General features: G+C 40.6%; 1 protein-coding gene across 1 annotated transcript in view; it reads right to left on the reverse strand.

The window, feature by feature from the left end:
- The window catches only part of LOC118417087 (kinesin-like protein KIF28P), a 60,425-nt gene that overhangs the window by 20,620 nt on the left and 25,024 nt on the right, over positions 1-14,781 (reverse strand). Inside the window, exons 17-21 of the mRNA XM_035822485.1 lie at positions 14,174-14,311; positions 13,485-13,592; positions 12,640-12,738; positions 6,447-6,493; positions 4,911-5,039 (exon numbers count right to left, since the gene is read on the reverse strand). Coding sequence (XP_035678378.1) covers positions 4,911-5,039; positions 6,447-6,493; positions 12,640-12,738; positions 13,485-13,592; positions 14,174-14,311 — 521 coding nt within the window. The remainder of the gene's footprint in view (positions 1-4,910; positions 5,040-6,446; positions 6,494-12,639; positions 12,739-13,484; positions 13,593-14,173; positions 14,312-14,781) is intronic.

The raw sequence follows: 14,781 nt of genomic DNA on the forward strand, positions 1-14,781 counted from the left end.
ATGGTGGTTTCATATTGGTGATATTGTCAAGATAGTCCTCCGTCTTGATATCCGTATATGCTACTAAATATCCGGTTTTTTTAGACAAACAGATATAGATTACTCCTCGGATAAAGGTGAAGTAGCATTACATGTAGACCCAGTAATGCACCGATGTGTGAGTGATGCCATTTAGTCTTTCCACATCGATTCATTTTGACACAGAAGGGATGGACTTAGGATAAAACAGGTCAGTGACTTTGATATGGATTTTTGTTGCTAAGTTCATTTTTCTTTGAACCAATGATTATGTTGGTCAGAAATTGAGTATATATCCAGGATCAAATTATAGCATGTGCAAGTGAAGTTTAACTCATCATTCAATACAATAAAAAAGATAGCATATCATTCCGTGGCCAACCACTTCAGATACAATATCATGACATAGGATGTTGATTCCTTTGTCGACTACAATCATTATCAAATCATGAGCAGAACACAGAACTGTCCACATAGAGAGTGTGGACATGCTTTTGTATGACCTTAAGCTTGATATGATGTTACAATACATGCATGCTGTACCCGACAAACCAGTCATTCATGTACATTTTGAAGTAATCACTTATATTGCATAAGGAAAATAATGATCAAAAACCTGACAAACACTTTAAATCAATGAACCTTCATCTTTAGGCATCCGAGTTATCAGGCATAAACCCTTTTTGCGGTTTCTTTATGATGTTTTGCCTTGATGTTTGTATAAATTATGGCTGATGGGCTACAATATGGCAAGATAACCACCGGCATTAGGCTCTAACTGCTCCCAGGGGATTGTGGGATACCTAATCAGCCGTCAGTAAAGGTACAGACCCATAAAACCACTTGTAGGACAGCGATTCCGGCATGTCATCTTGTTTATCTGCACGTAGGGAGGAGGGTAAGCTCGCCAGGGACAGCGGCACGATAGCAGGTCAGCCCCCCATGCCCCATCAGAGCTTAACATTCTTAACCCTGATTGAACATGACAGGCTATATGGGCTTTATTGCTGAAGCCAGCAGAATGGACACAGCTGGTAATTTCACGTCCTGTAGCGGCCGAATGAGGTATCAATGGACACGGCTTGGGAGGCACAAACAAGGGAGCCGCTGAAGGATCACACTCTATTAGTGCCTCCCAGTTAATATCCCGAGATCTGTCATGGAGAGTCCGAGCCACAGCCAAAAACTCAATACTCCATCAGCTGAGCCCTGTTCATGGCAGCGATGATGGTCCCTGTGCTCCTCTTTCCTGTCTGGTGCAGACTGCGAATCTCCACCCAACCCATGTCTGATGAATGTCCTATTGATTGACCCTGTTGAACAAATTCTATAAGCCCCACTCCATCAGTCACACCAACCTCCATAGACAGATATAACAATTCTCATGGACCGGCTCTGACTCCCTTTCAAGAGTCCCAATCTACTTTTTGGCAGGTGACCCTTCTTCGACAATAGGGTCTGCGCTAATGGAGACCCTGGCCTTTGATTTTACAATTTTAATTATCCACCAGTTCTCTGGTCCACCAGAAATCAATGCCTTCAATTTTCAGTACAATGAGTTCCTGCCTACGTGAGGGTTCGAGATAATGGTGGTACGGAGGTTCGGCCTGTGGCTATTTCCTGCAGCACAGATCGTCATACCAACCCCCTACCCCCACATCTGCCAAACTGCCACGTGTTGTCAGCTATAGAAGACTGAAGTTCACACATGTGATACTGTTACCCTGCCACTGCCCTTACCCGTGACCCTTCTTGCCCTGCTGTAACACCCTGACCTCCAGTGTCACCTCACATGTTCTGCTCTATCCTTCCAGAAGGACCCTGATGAACATGGACCTGATAGTGGACCCGTGCTGAGAACCTGTTTCCATTAAATATCTGTCCTCAACTTATTGTCTGAAACTGTAGATGCATTTAATTTCGAGGGGATTTAATTTCAAGGTAACGAGAAAAGGGACTTTTCGCGGCGGTCTTAAGTTCGCGGTAGCACCATGCAATGTGGTCTCTTACTGCAATGGAAAAATATTTGCGGTGGTTTTAAGTTTGCAGTGAAGTAGCCACACCGCTAAAAACCGCGAACATTAAACAACCGCGAAAGTTTCTGCATTTACAGTAGATTTTTCAGTCTGTCTCCTGCATTTATCTGCACCTTGTTCAAACCACTTACTAAACGTCATGTTTCATGTGTTTCATGTTTCAGTCCTAAAAAAATTAGGATCGGTAGGTAAGGAATTCTCTCTTTCTTTTCTTGGAATTTTTTATAGGCTGGGCAAAATTACAGCAAGACATATTACAATACAGTTGTCAATGAACAAAGTAAACCGAAATGCATGAGGACACTTGTCTTTCAATGTCAAACTTTAATTTTGTGCATAATACATACATTTATCCTTCAATAGATAGGACAAGCAGTGTTTTTACTGCAATAGGAAGCAGGCTGAATAAAAATTCTAACTGGAAACTATGTGACTCCACTGCCCACCCCCCCAAAAAAGTCTAGGGTAGGTAGGGAAACAGGAAACATTTTTTTCCTTGACCTAAAGAGATCACAACCTGATAGGACAATACACATATCCATACAGTTGCTGACAAGGTAATGATTGGTCTAATGCACTTTTTGGGTTACTTTTTGGATAAGGTGGATGAACGAACTTCAAGTAAACCGAACTTAAATCCTGCTTCAGAATCATTTGAAAGTTCCCTGAAGCCAGATTCGGCCGGAGCAGAGTCTTTGAATCTTCAACTATACTCTGCTATTGATCAGTAAGCTCATAACTGTGCCAACACCGAAATAACATGTGATGTATGACTGTGAAGTTGCAGCAATGGGAAGTTTCCCAGTGAAAACAGGAAGTTGTGTTGGCAGTTCTGCGGGCTGATCTGCTGTGTGGCCAGAATTTCCCGATGGGGCGCAATTGCAAATGTCTGGATCCAATGAAAGTCAATGCCAGACCTTGCCTTAAGTTTCCATTTATGGTAATTGTGTTGTTTCAGCCAGCCTATCTGGTAACACAACTTACAGAGAAGCATGATGAGGTATGCCAAAAAGTAGTTACTCAAGCAACTGGACATGATTTTGAAATGGTCAGACGTTTCGGTATCCTTCGTCAGTGACACAAGCATGATGAGGGTTGAGATGAGTCATTTTGAATGTTTGAGAGTTTAATGATATCCTTAATCTTGTCAAGTTGTAACTGTTGATGAAACCTAACGCTGTACTACTAGTACTTGGTGCTGAGTCAGCACTTTGAATGGAAAGTGGGGCAGTTTGGACATCCCTGGTCCTCTCATTGTTATAGAAAGCGGTCCAAGAGATGATCTGGCACATTATGGGGCAAAATCAAATGTTCCGTAACTTGATCAAATACCTACCAAAGAAAACCAGTTCAGATGACTACGATTATGCCTTAGTGTAATGTTTGTTGACTTACTGTGCGATCTACATGACACTGTGTATTTTTTACTATGTATGTAAAATTGAGTATATATACTATTAGGACTTTAAATGATGTAAACTGTACATATGTCGGACCCTTGCCTCTACCCTCATGACCTCAACGAAAAGCGGCTTGCAGGCTGATTTGAGCCTTCATGAATAAACAAAGCTTCAAACAAACAAAACATTGCATGCACAAACTCACAGGTGCCTCCATCGCATCACACGGCACACAGGCCGGGCAGGACGGAGAAATATCCCTGCCATGGATTTTGCCTTTGACACCTCCATTATTTTCTATTAGTTTTGATGAAGTGCGAGAGTGGAGCATTTGTGAACTTGCCGAGGTGGAATTGCCTGGCCATCAGCTGACGGAATGACATGCATCCATCACGCTGGCACCTGAATGGGAGAGGGGAGACCCGTGCGCCGGGGCTCATCTTGAAGCAATCTGCCTTGTTATTGGGAATCAATCCCCTCACCTTACCAGGAAAGGATCAACAGACCTGATTCAGCAGGGCAGGCTTACCGAATCAATTTTTACCCTGTGTACAGGAAGAAAAGATTCCTGCCATACTATATATACATGTAAAGCAAGGTGGCCCTCTGGTGGAATATCCTAAAAGTGCAACTTGGTCCCTTTCTTCGTAAATCAAAGAACAAAAATGAAAAAAAAACTTAGAAAATAGGACCCTGTAAGTCTTTAACATTACACCATTGCCAATTTACCCCGTGTACCGAAGAAAAGATTCCTGCCATACTATATATATATGTACAGTAAGGTGGCCCTCTGGTGGAAAATCCTAAAAGTGCAAGCTGGGCAGTGAACAATCTCTTTCTTCGTAAATCAAAGGATAAAAATTCAGAAAATGGGAATCGGTAAGTCTTTAACATTACTCCATTGCCAATTTTTCCCTGTGTACCGAAGAAAAGATTCCTGCCATACTATATATATACACACAGTAAGGTGGCCTTCTGGTGGAAAATCCTAAAAGTGCAAGCTGGGCAGTGATCTCTTTTTCGTAAATCAGAGAATAAAAATTCAGAAAACAGGACCCGGTAAGTCTTTAACGTTACTCTACTGCCAATTTTCCCCATGTACCGAAGAAAAGATACTATATATACACTGTAAGGTGGCCCTCTGGTAGAAAATCCTAAAAGTGCAAGTTGGGCAGTGACCGGTCTCTTTCTTCGTAAATCAAGGAACAAAAACTAAGTCTTTAACGTTGCTCCATTGCCGCACATCGGTGCTAAGAAGCCCTTAACTAGAGGATGTTACAGTAAGATGCTGACCTGCCCTGTGCATCAGCAGGGGAGATGACCACTTGTATCTTTCTTCGTAAATCAAAGAATAAAACTTGAGAAAACAGGACCCGGTAAGTCTTTAACGTTACTCTATTGCCACACATCGGTGCTAAGAAGCCTTAATAAAAGGCCGTTGCAGTAAGATCCTGACCTGCCCTGTGAATCAGCAGGGGAGATGACCACTTGCACCATGGCCTCCTCCTTCCCCTGGTAGTTGTGAACTTCAATCTGCTCGTCTATCTGTATTCGGTAGGCCAGGCTCTGCAGCCAGATGTGGGCACTGGGGGAGGAATAACAAAACTAACGCATTAACGTCCACGCAAGGAGCTGTAGTAAAACATTATTCCTATTTTGAATTCTTACATTGACTCCAGGGTTGGACAAGTTTTCTAAAATTTACTTGTCCTATCGGGCAAGTACATTAAAGAATTCCTTGCCCAAACCAACTTTTCACTTGCCCTGAAATCTAAATGACATTTTCCTATGTTTTTTCACTGCCATCAATGGAATGCTTTTATTGTTTCCTCTGTAGACCAATGCTTGATGCCATGACTGTGAAAAGCAACAAATATAATTGATCAGTCAAGTGTGGTAGGTCATGCGCTTGCCCAATCAGCACTTTTACTTGCCCTGGACAACCATGGGGCTAGCGGACTTGTCCAACCCTGGTCCAAACCTTTGCTAGGCAAAGTTAACATCCATGCTAAAGGGGTGAAGGCAAACATACTGTACTGTGCCCTCCTACATCAAGCTCCTGGCCTTAATAGGAACAGAATTAATCAACCTGTTGAACGTGGTGCGATTGATGCGACGCATAAAATCCCATTACAGCTCTAAGTAATACAAATCTGAAGCCCAAGCACTTTGGTAGGGGCTTAATGGCCTCCATTTGTAAACGCTTTTATCATTAACGATGCACAGCGCTGCATTAACAAGGGGCATTTCAGTCTCCCTTGCTATGAAGACCCATGACTCGATCATTCTTTAAGTTGATAGAAAAGCAAAAAGCCCTGCATGCTGAAGTTAAGTCCTTGTCTTCTAATATCCGTGGATTATGCTAAGAAGACTATAATTTGCAAGAATATAGCACAGCACAGCACCAATTTTCATCTTATTGTACAAGGCACAAACCTAGAGTTCATATAATCACATGGTAAGGAAATTGAAAGGTCATACTACATGTAGCAGGATTGCTATTTGGATAAAAATACAGACCGTAATAGTTTACACCTCAGGCCACATCAATTTTATTTGTTGTTTCTCGTATTTTCCCCCCAAAAAATTGGGTTGGTCGATTGAAAATAAAAAATTAAAAAATTTTTTCTTCAAAAAGTCAGGGGGTAAGAGATATCGGACAGGAAAACCTAAACTTTCAACATGTAGGGGGTCCCTGGTAGCAAAGTCCAAAGTTTGAAATGATAAACGTACCGTCCAATATAGGCACGTACAGCTATTGGAATTTGAGGCCCATCGTTAATTTGAGAAAGGAGAGGCAAAAAAATTTTGTCAACACGAGGTGTGGCCATCAAGCTGAAAACTTTTTTGTTTTCAAATCAGAGAAAATAGGGTCTGGAAATCATAGAAACAAAAAATAGAATTAGTGTGGCCTCATGTAAAGATATACATGGTACAAATAAGCAGGTACTACATGTATCTCCCCTATAATGTCAGGGAATGAGTGACTTACCTTCCCAGAAACACGTCCTCCACTGGATCCCAGAAGGGGTCGTTGGCCTGTAATCAACAGAAGAGAATCTTTATTCACACGACAAAAGTGCAGCAACTTTTCTAAGGTCTATATAACAACTACTTACAGTACAACTAAACAGACATATATGGATTTCTACAGGGATGAATAAATCAACATATTTTGGTCTAGCATGTCATTTACACTATTGGTTCTACAGTATAAGCATTCGTGGATATATTTGCCAACTTTAAAGTGTACTTAGGTGTGGTACTGTTAGGCAATGTCTCGTCACAAGCAGCATCTCCACATCTGTACAGGGCTGTTTCTCCTTGTTTATTGTTTATTGACTCCTTTAGTTGTTGACAGCTTTACATTACAACATCTACTCTTCCAGGAGCAATAATTACAAATAACTTTTACACGTAACATACACAACATATAACATGTCATCCGCAATATCATTTAAAAAACGCAAGTGCCTTATCAAAAATATGTTTGTACTCAACCACCAAGGCTTAAGTCACCAAAGTGTGCTATTTTTAAATCTTGCAAAATTACAGAATGCTATTAAGATATTGTGAACAAGGTGTTTTTTTGTTAATTATTTCCTTGAGTAAAACATAGCTGTATGAACATTATATGATTCACTTTAAAAGTGCAGACCTAACTGCTACTAACAGCCATTGCATCAGTTCAGCACCACGGACATGTACATAGTGTTATATGAAGACCTCAGGCAGAAAATCATCTTACTACATAAAGATGACATAAAGAGGAATTCAGCTAAGAGGTAATAAGAACTGGACGATTACGTTTCAGAGTGGCACAAAAATCACCAATTTGCTGTAAATGTGTTTTCCCCGCCATTCTTCCGTGTCATTTTCACCTTGCCAAGCACTTAAGCTGCAAAATAGATGATGTGGATTCCTGGGAACGCCATCGGTAACACCGTGCCTAGCGATGGTGAAGTTAGTCCCAGATTCAACCTGAGTGTAACATTCATCAGCAGCTTTTATACAGAGACATTCATCCCTTTCCGGCTCCACGGTTTGAGAGTTAGCATACAAATGCAAATTGCACTCTCCGACAAAAGTCTGACTTCAGCAGCACCTCGTACAGTCAACTCTTCTGAGCAGGTCTAATCTGGCAATAAGCTCGCACTACCGGGGGGGCTGTGGCATGATCCACTTCATTAGCATGGGAATACAGACGGAGTAGTTAGGAACATTAAACTGACAGCGCAACATTCAGGCTGACATATGGGAGTCTCAAGTCATGCCTATATCGGGATACAAATTTCTTCCTGCCCGTACTGCCAAACACAAGTGCAGGATATGGTGGATTTTGCTCTCCCGGCGCATCAATAACCGACAGTCAAAGGTGTCGGAAAGTGGGAAGATTTAGAAAGTACTCCATCAATTTCGCTGTATCTATGCAGCCCATTCGTCTCCTGAAGAGGTGCGACAAAACCATCTCCATACGTCTTCTGCACCAGGTACGGATGAAATGATGGGACTCCCCACCGTCTCCCAGCAGGAGAAAGACGGCACAAATTGTCAGAATCGCTGAGTGAAAAGTGCTGCTGGCACAATTTTATGTCTCAGTAAAACAGCTTCCATTCGTCAAACTGCAGGGTGTATATAACAAGACAGTTTGAATAAAAAAAATGATAAAATAAAATGGCACTATAAAGTTCAAATGACAACATCAGTCTATCTGGAGACAGTACATTTTTATGTCTTAGTAAAACAATTTCTATTTGTCAAACTGCAGGGTGTAACAAGACAGTTTGAATAAAAAAATAATAAACAAAACGGCTCTATAATAAAGTACAAATGAAAGGATCTGTTTATCTGGAGGATAGAAAATACTTTCCATTGCTCTTCCTGTCTGTCCTACCCAGGTTTAACAGCAAGATGTACCAAATATCACCACATTGTGGCCATATCAATTAAACACATGCATATTTATCAGCTTAATATGATGTTTACCAAATATCCATCATCGCTCTGACTCCCACAGTATGGGTCTGTGAGTGTGCAGTAATAACTTGAAGCTACAGACACTGCACCAACAGCAATCAGATGCATGAAGGAGTCACAGCGGGGGGAGGTTCAAAATGTGAACAAAATTTCCATATGGTAAATGTTTAATAAAAGTCTACTGTTGTACATTGCAGTAACAATAGAATGCTGTGATGTGGTGGTAGTGAATAGCGTTTTGGGAAAACAATCATTTGGCAGATTTTTTTTATAAGAGGGTCTGCGTGGGGAGTTCTGACAATGCTTTACGCTTAATTTGGGATGGCTGACTACGCTTTACAATAAATTCACGAAAGCTACCAACTAAGAATTACGTAGAATAAAATAGATTCCCTACAAATTACAGGAAATTATAAGGGCCTTATGGAAAAGAGCATGCAGACTCTCTTATATAAAGCTTTCTATCAAACAGCTACCTTGGGCTAAAATTACCTTCTTTTACTAATAACTGCAGGTATTACATTGCTCAAATCAACATTTTGAGACATGATTATCACAGGATTTCACAGATTCAAAGCCAATAAAGGATTATAAAAAAATCACAAATTTGGTCACATTCTGTTTAATCATTATACCCAAATCAATCTCAATGAAAGTTCAACATAAAATCACAAATTTCTGGCATAACCTTGATGTTAGAAGTTAGGGTTGGTAGAAAAGTATAGTGTATGACTTAACTGGTCATCTATCATATGTGTTGACCCCTTCACCTATCAACACATAAGAGTAGCACATTTACATGGCAAAAAAAAAAGGAAAACGTCCAAATCTGTTTTATGTCTGTTTGCCTTAGCTTAATAATAGGTCTGTTAGCAGAAGATACCATAGTCCGCAGTGCTGTATTTACTGTCCCAGGGTTCTAGCCAGCACCCTTCCTTCCGTCCTTTGACTGAATTTTGCTGCTGGGGACTGACAAAACGTTTGCCATTCCGTCCTCTTTGACAGACAAAAATCAGCATGTAAAGATACTACTTGAACCAAGCGGAGTCTACCAGCAAAATTTGCCCCTCAAAATAAAGGAAATAGTCTTATAAAGGGTCTAGATCTCAACATTTTGCCGAGGAGCATACTCCCAGACCTCCTAGGATCGTTGCGTCTTCGACAGGATTTCCATTCAAAATCCGGGGGACGGAAAAAAATTTCAGGCTAGCTAGAACACTGCACTGTCCCCCACCCCTGAACGTGTGCAGTTACTGATGTATGGGCTGTCATCATGTCTATCCACTGTGGATCCACGGTGATTACCACAAGGCCATGCCTGATTATTTCCCTGAATAGTGTCACAAAGCCACATTGAGAGCCCGCCTGACCCCCTGATCCTATTTAGGCTAAATTAACAAAAATTTCATTCTCCCGTTGATGGATGGGGCTCCTGACACATTGACGAAGTATTCGCCATTTCTGTCCGCTAATATCCCTGCATCCATGCCAGCAGGTGTGGCCCTGCATAGCAAGTGGGGCAAATTAAGTACCTGATCACTGTTTTCCCTGTAGGACCGTTGCAGTCAATACTCGGTATTGGCAGCGGAGTTATGGCCCAGCTGTAGCAGAAAATCACACCCACTTTCTCATCAACACCGGAGGAGCCAGTCTGAGGATCACCGATCTCATTACGGCCGGGGGCACACCTCATGTATACTTAAGGCCCCGAAAACACTTGGCAATTGATGAATCATTGATGGATGCCAAATTGAAAAATGCTCCCATTTCTCATGCCGTGGAATCGATAAATCACTTGAGAAGTACAAGCCATCTGATACTTATCCAAACATGAAGCTAACTCCATTCAGCTAATGTCAAAACATGTTATTGATAAGGTTCTTCTTTTATCATCTCACCAACACAAATATGCTCACAGAAAACTCAGCAAAATCAGGCCAACCTGCTTGTAGTACCACAATTGCACAAACTTCTAGGGGTCATAACAAACAATCTAAAAAGTTCTAATCTATTTTGCAACATTGGAAAGCTTACAGGTACTCATTCTATGACTTAATATTACTGGTGGTACCATGCCAATACATCATTAGCCACTGAATACTAACAGGCTCAATAGGCTTCGTTCAGAACTGTTGTCTTTCCTGATTAAGCCAGTGTTCTAAATCACTGGTGTTTGAACATTTAGTTCACCTTGCAGAAAGGCAAATGAGCCTTTGAAATCCACTGACAAATGCAGCAAGTTGCTTAAGTGCTTAGCATGTGGGTCAAGAGGCAAATGCAAAGTGCCCTTCCCATCGATCAAAGATTTCTATCGAGTGATGATGAAAAAACTGGGGTCCTGAGCCTGACCTCACGGCAACCCACTGGCAGCGGTTTTGAATATTAATGAGCACAAATCTGAGATGAATTGTCATTGATTCTACACCCATCATAGGCAAGGTAAAGTGAGGCTCAATCTGAGAACTTATATCAGAGCCATTTGTTTGGGGAACATTCAAACTTCAGCCGGAAGAAGCACATGATCATGTGTTGCTGGGTACTGGAATCAGAACGACTGAGTATGCTAAGTTTGTGCAGATTAGTCATCCAGGATGTAGTTAAAACATGTAGTTAAATCAATCCCTACTGCTGGATGTATATATCAAATTTATTCAGACATTTCAAACAGCATCCACTGTTTACCTTCAGTGATTAAAAAAAAAAGTATACAAAACTTACAGAACAAAGAGTATGCTGATGGTAACTGAGTATGCTGTTTCAAGTATACTACAGTTTGCTAAAAATCAAAAGACCTACGTTTTAAAAGGAATGTCATATTGAAGATGAGCAAGCTGGCTTTAAGTCTATAGAGAACATGCAGAGTATAAATGACACCACAGATGTAAATGACAAAAATGCTAATTTGTTCTTTACTCCTGAGATTTGTTTCCTCTTCCATCAGTCAGCTATTTATACCAATGTAATTGTTAAAAGGCTTAGTTGGCACTACAGTGCATTAGGTCACACACATTTCATTAGTCCTTCAATAAATTCCTCTTGTCTGTATTCTCCTATCATTTCTACATTAAACCTACATGTAATCCATCTATTGACAATTATTCGCCTCCCTGGATAACCAGCACTGAGAAACCGCACAGCAGCCAAAATTGGATTATTGACCCTTAATTTCATAATTGGAATATGATGGAAGATGTACTAAAAGTCTGACACAAAAGGCAACAAAGCACACAGAACATTCTTAAAAACTACGTTCCCTATCTGTGAAATTTGTTGAACGATTAGTCCAGTACGTGGTCCCTCAGCGGTTGCGGCCTCTTGTGAAGAGGGGTGTAATAAACAACATCAAAGAACCTGCATGACCAGCTTATTGACTGTTATGTGACCCGTAAAACACAATGCTATCCATCTTGTTCTGCCTACTAATGTGTATTAGAGAGGACAAGTCCCCTCCCCTACCCTACCTCGATTACAACTTTCAAGAGACTTTTGTCACGGTAGCGATCCACGAACGATCATGGAATTGACAAACTAATGATTATTACTTATTTTCATTATTATCATTTATCTATCTATTTATGCATTTAGCATCCGTCTATTCTTTGTATTATCGATAGAAATACAGACTTATCATTGACACTCCTCCCAACTCGACCTCCACGAAAAGCGGCCCTAAAGGCCGAATGGAGCACTTTGGAGTCAAAATAAAGGCACAAACAAAACAAGCAGAACCTAATGAACCCTACTCCTTATGGGCAGCCCTTTTCTCCCACAATCGATAAACTGTAAAATTTTCAACTTTGTTCTTACATTTCCAAGACTGGAAGATTCGCTTAGTTTAATTTAAAGTGGTAAGCCAGCCTTTTGTTTTTCATGCCATCATCTTGTTTCCGTTTGTTTTTTATCGCTGTTAATCGGACCAACATTTATGTATAACCTTCTTAATTAGTGTCCTCTGTTGATGTTGACTTAGTTTATTTTCATGTCAACCTCTTTCATATGTCAGCCTTGTATCCATTAGTTCCCTTTTGTTGACTTCGACTGTTATTTGTTTTGTCTTTAATTGAGCAGAAGACTTAATAAAAGCGGCCTGCGGGCTGATTTAAGCTTTCTTGAATAAACAAAGGTTCAAACAAACAAATATAAGCAGATGTGGTCTGAGGCTCAGTAAAGGAATGGGAATGAAATAAGATAAGTCCCTCAGAACTGACCTGTTCAACATCCAGTCTACCCTCCTCCATGTACAGCTGGTACAGCTCCTCGATCAGGAACTTCCTGTTGATGAACTTGGCCTTGGACCACATCCATACCTGTCAAATAAACAAGCCTCATCAATCTTTTTCTATTTACTTAGGATTCACTTAGGTTACAATACTGGATTGTGAAGAAAGATGTCTGTTAACCCTTCACTCAAAAAAGTTTTTGATTGTACCCGCAGGGAAGCAAGTCCGTGGAAGCTTATTCCATAACCTAGGAAAGAAGCTCTCAGCGTGGAACTTCCTCCTTAGAGGTGGATTATGAAGGAAAAAAGGATGCTTTGCTCCCGTGGATGTGGCATAAATCATCATGCTTGGTACATGTACAATAAAGAGGAACTTAGATGACATAAGTTAGAGCCAACTTCAAAGACGTCTTAAGAAGAGAAAGAGAGAATCTTAAGAAATCATTACATATTTTGCAATAACCCTTACCAATTTCTTCAAAGAGATTTATACATGTATTTCAACAAGTGAATGGTCTTCACTTTGAAATCCCCAAATTTGCTGTTTTCAAAATATAAGACATAAAACATAACAAAATGATACATCAAATAATAATACTGTAAATGCATTTAAGTTCCCAGAGATTTAATTTCACGGAAGCGGGAAAAAGGACTGTTCGCAGTGGTTTCAAGTTCACGGTAGCACCATGCACGGTAGTCTCTTACTGCCATGGAAAAATGTTCGCGGTAGTTTTAAGTACCGCGAAAATAAAACCGCCGCGAAAATTTCTGCATTTACAGTACATATAAATACAGTATAAGAACAAATAGCGCAAGTCAACGTAAGGCACATACCTGGTTAGTTACTGTGTTGGTGACCAGCACCTCCACCTCCATCTCCTTATTGTTGCCCAGTGAGTCATGGGAGGCCAGGTTCTTTATGATGGGTTGAAATGTCATGGCCTGGAGGGCAGCATACAGAGTATACAGGTCATTACCGGACATAGACAGTCTTTGCTTTGCAGTTCACATGTACACACTTCATAAGAGGTAACATGAAGACATTACTCATGAAAATAAATATTTGATAAAAATGAATATTTTAAAAATTAGATACAGACACTGTACACCTGGTATGCTAGTAAGTAATACTAGTTTGATATTGATAACACATACTTATGATTAAAACTTAGAACAAATTTAGCATACACGACCTGCCTTGTCATAAAAACCAATAACATGAAATAATACTACATTATCTTAGTATTACTATTTCAAAATAGTTGACAAAGACCTCCTTAAAGACTTGAATGTTGTGCCTTGATAGAGTTCGGCCCATGCTTTCCGTAATGAGTTGTTTTCTAATCTGCAACTTTTGTACACTCTTGTCTTGTGCAACACATCAAAGCCTCTGTATAATACCATAGGACAGACTTGCATTCAACTGTTACAGAAGTGCCCCCTATCAGATCTTGTACGTACTGCCAGTAAAACCGTGAGAGAATGGGAGCACCAGAAAAGCCTGCCTTCTCCTAACTCCTCACCTTGTTCATGTCCTTGCTCATTGCGTTGACCTCGTCGACCTTCGGCATGAGCTGTACAAAGTCCTGGAACACCAGCTTGTCCATGGCCTCGTTTGCCCCTTCCCCGAGTCTCGGGGTGCCGAGCAGAGTTGTCATTCCCTGTGAAACAAGACCAAAGCATGTCCAGGTCAAAAGATACAAAAATCAAAGTTCTGCTGCAGTACCAAGGTCAGACACAAGGGGGCTAAAAATCGACCCTGACCTTCATCTTTCTGACACCTACCCACATACCAAATATCATTACAATCCATCCAGAGGTTCTAGAGTTATGGTGACCACAAATATCCAGAAACACAAACACAAACACACACAGACAAACACACAGACAGACACAGTAAGACGTATACCTCCGTTTTTCATGGAGGTAACAACCAGGCACCAATAACATGATTTATTTCTTGTTTAACTGTAATATCCAACACCAAAATTGGACTCACCCAAATTCCACCCAAACTGTTCATTCCTTGAAAAAGACTTGTCAAGAAAATTTGGGTGAGTCCAATTTTTGTGTTGGATATTACAGTCAAACTAGTTCAAGAATCTTTTTCCAACACAGATGAACTTTCAAG

This window comes from Branchiostoma floridae, chromosome 1 (assembly GCF_000003815.2).
Source record: "Branchiostoma floridae strain S238N-H82 chromosome 1, Bfl_VNyyK, whole genome shotgun sequence".
NCBI classification, from domain to species: domain Eukaryota; kingdom Metazoa; phylum Chordata; class Leptocardii; order Amphioxiformes; family Branchiostomatidae; genus Branchiostoma; species Branchiostoma floridae.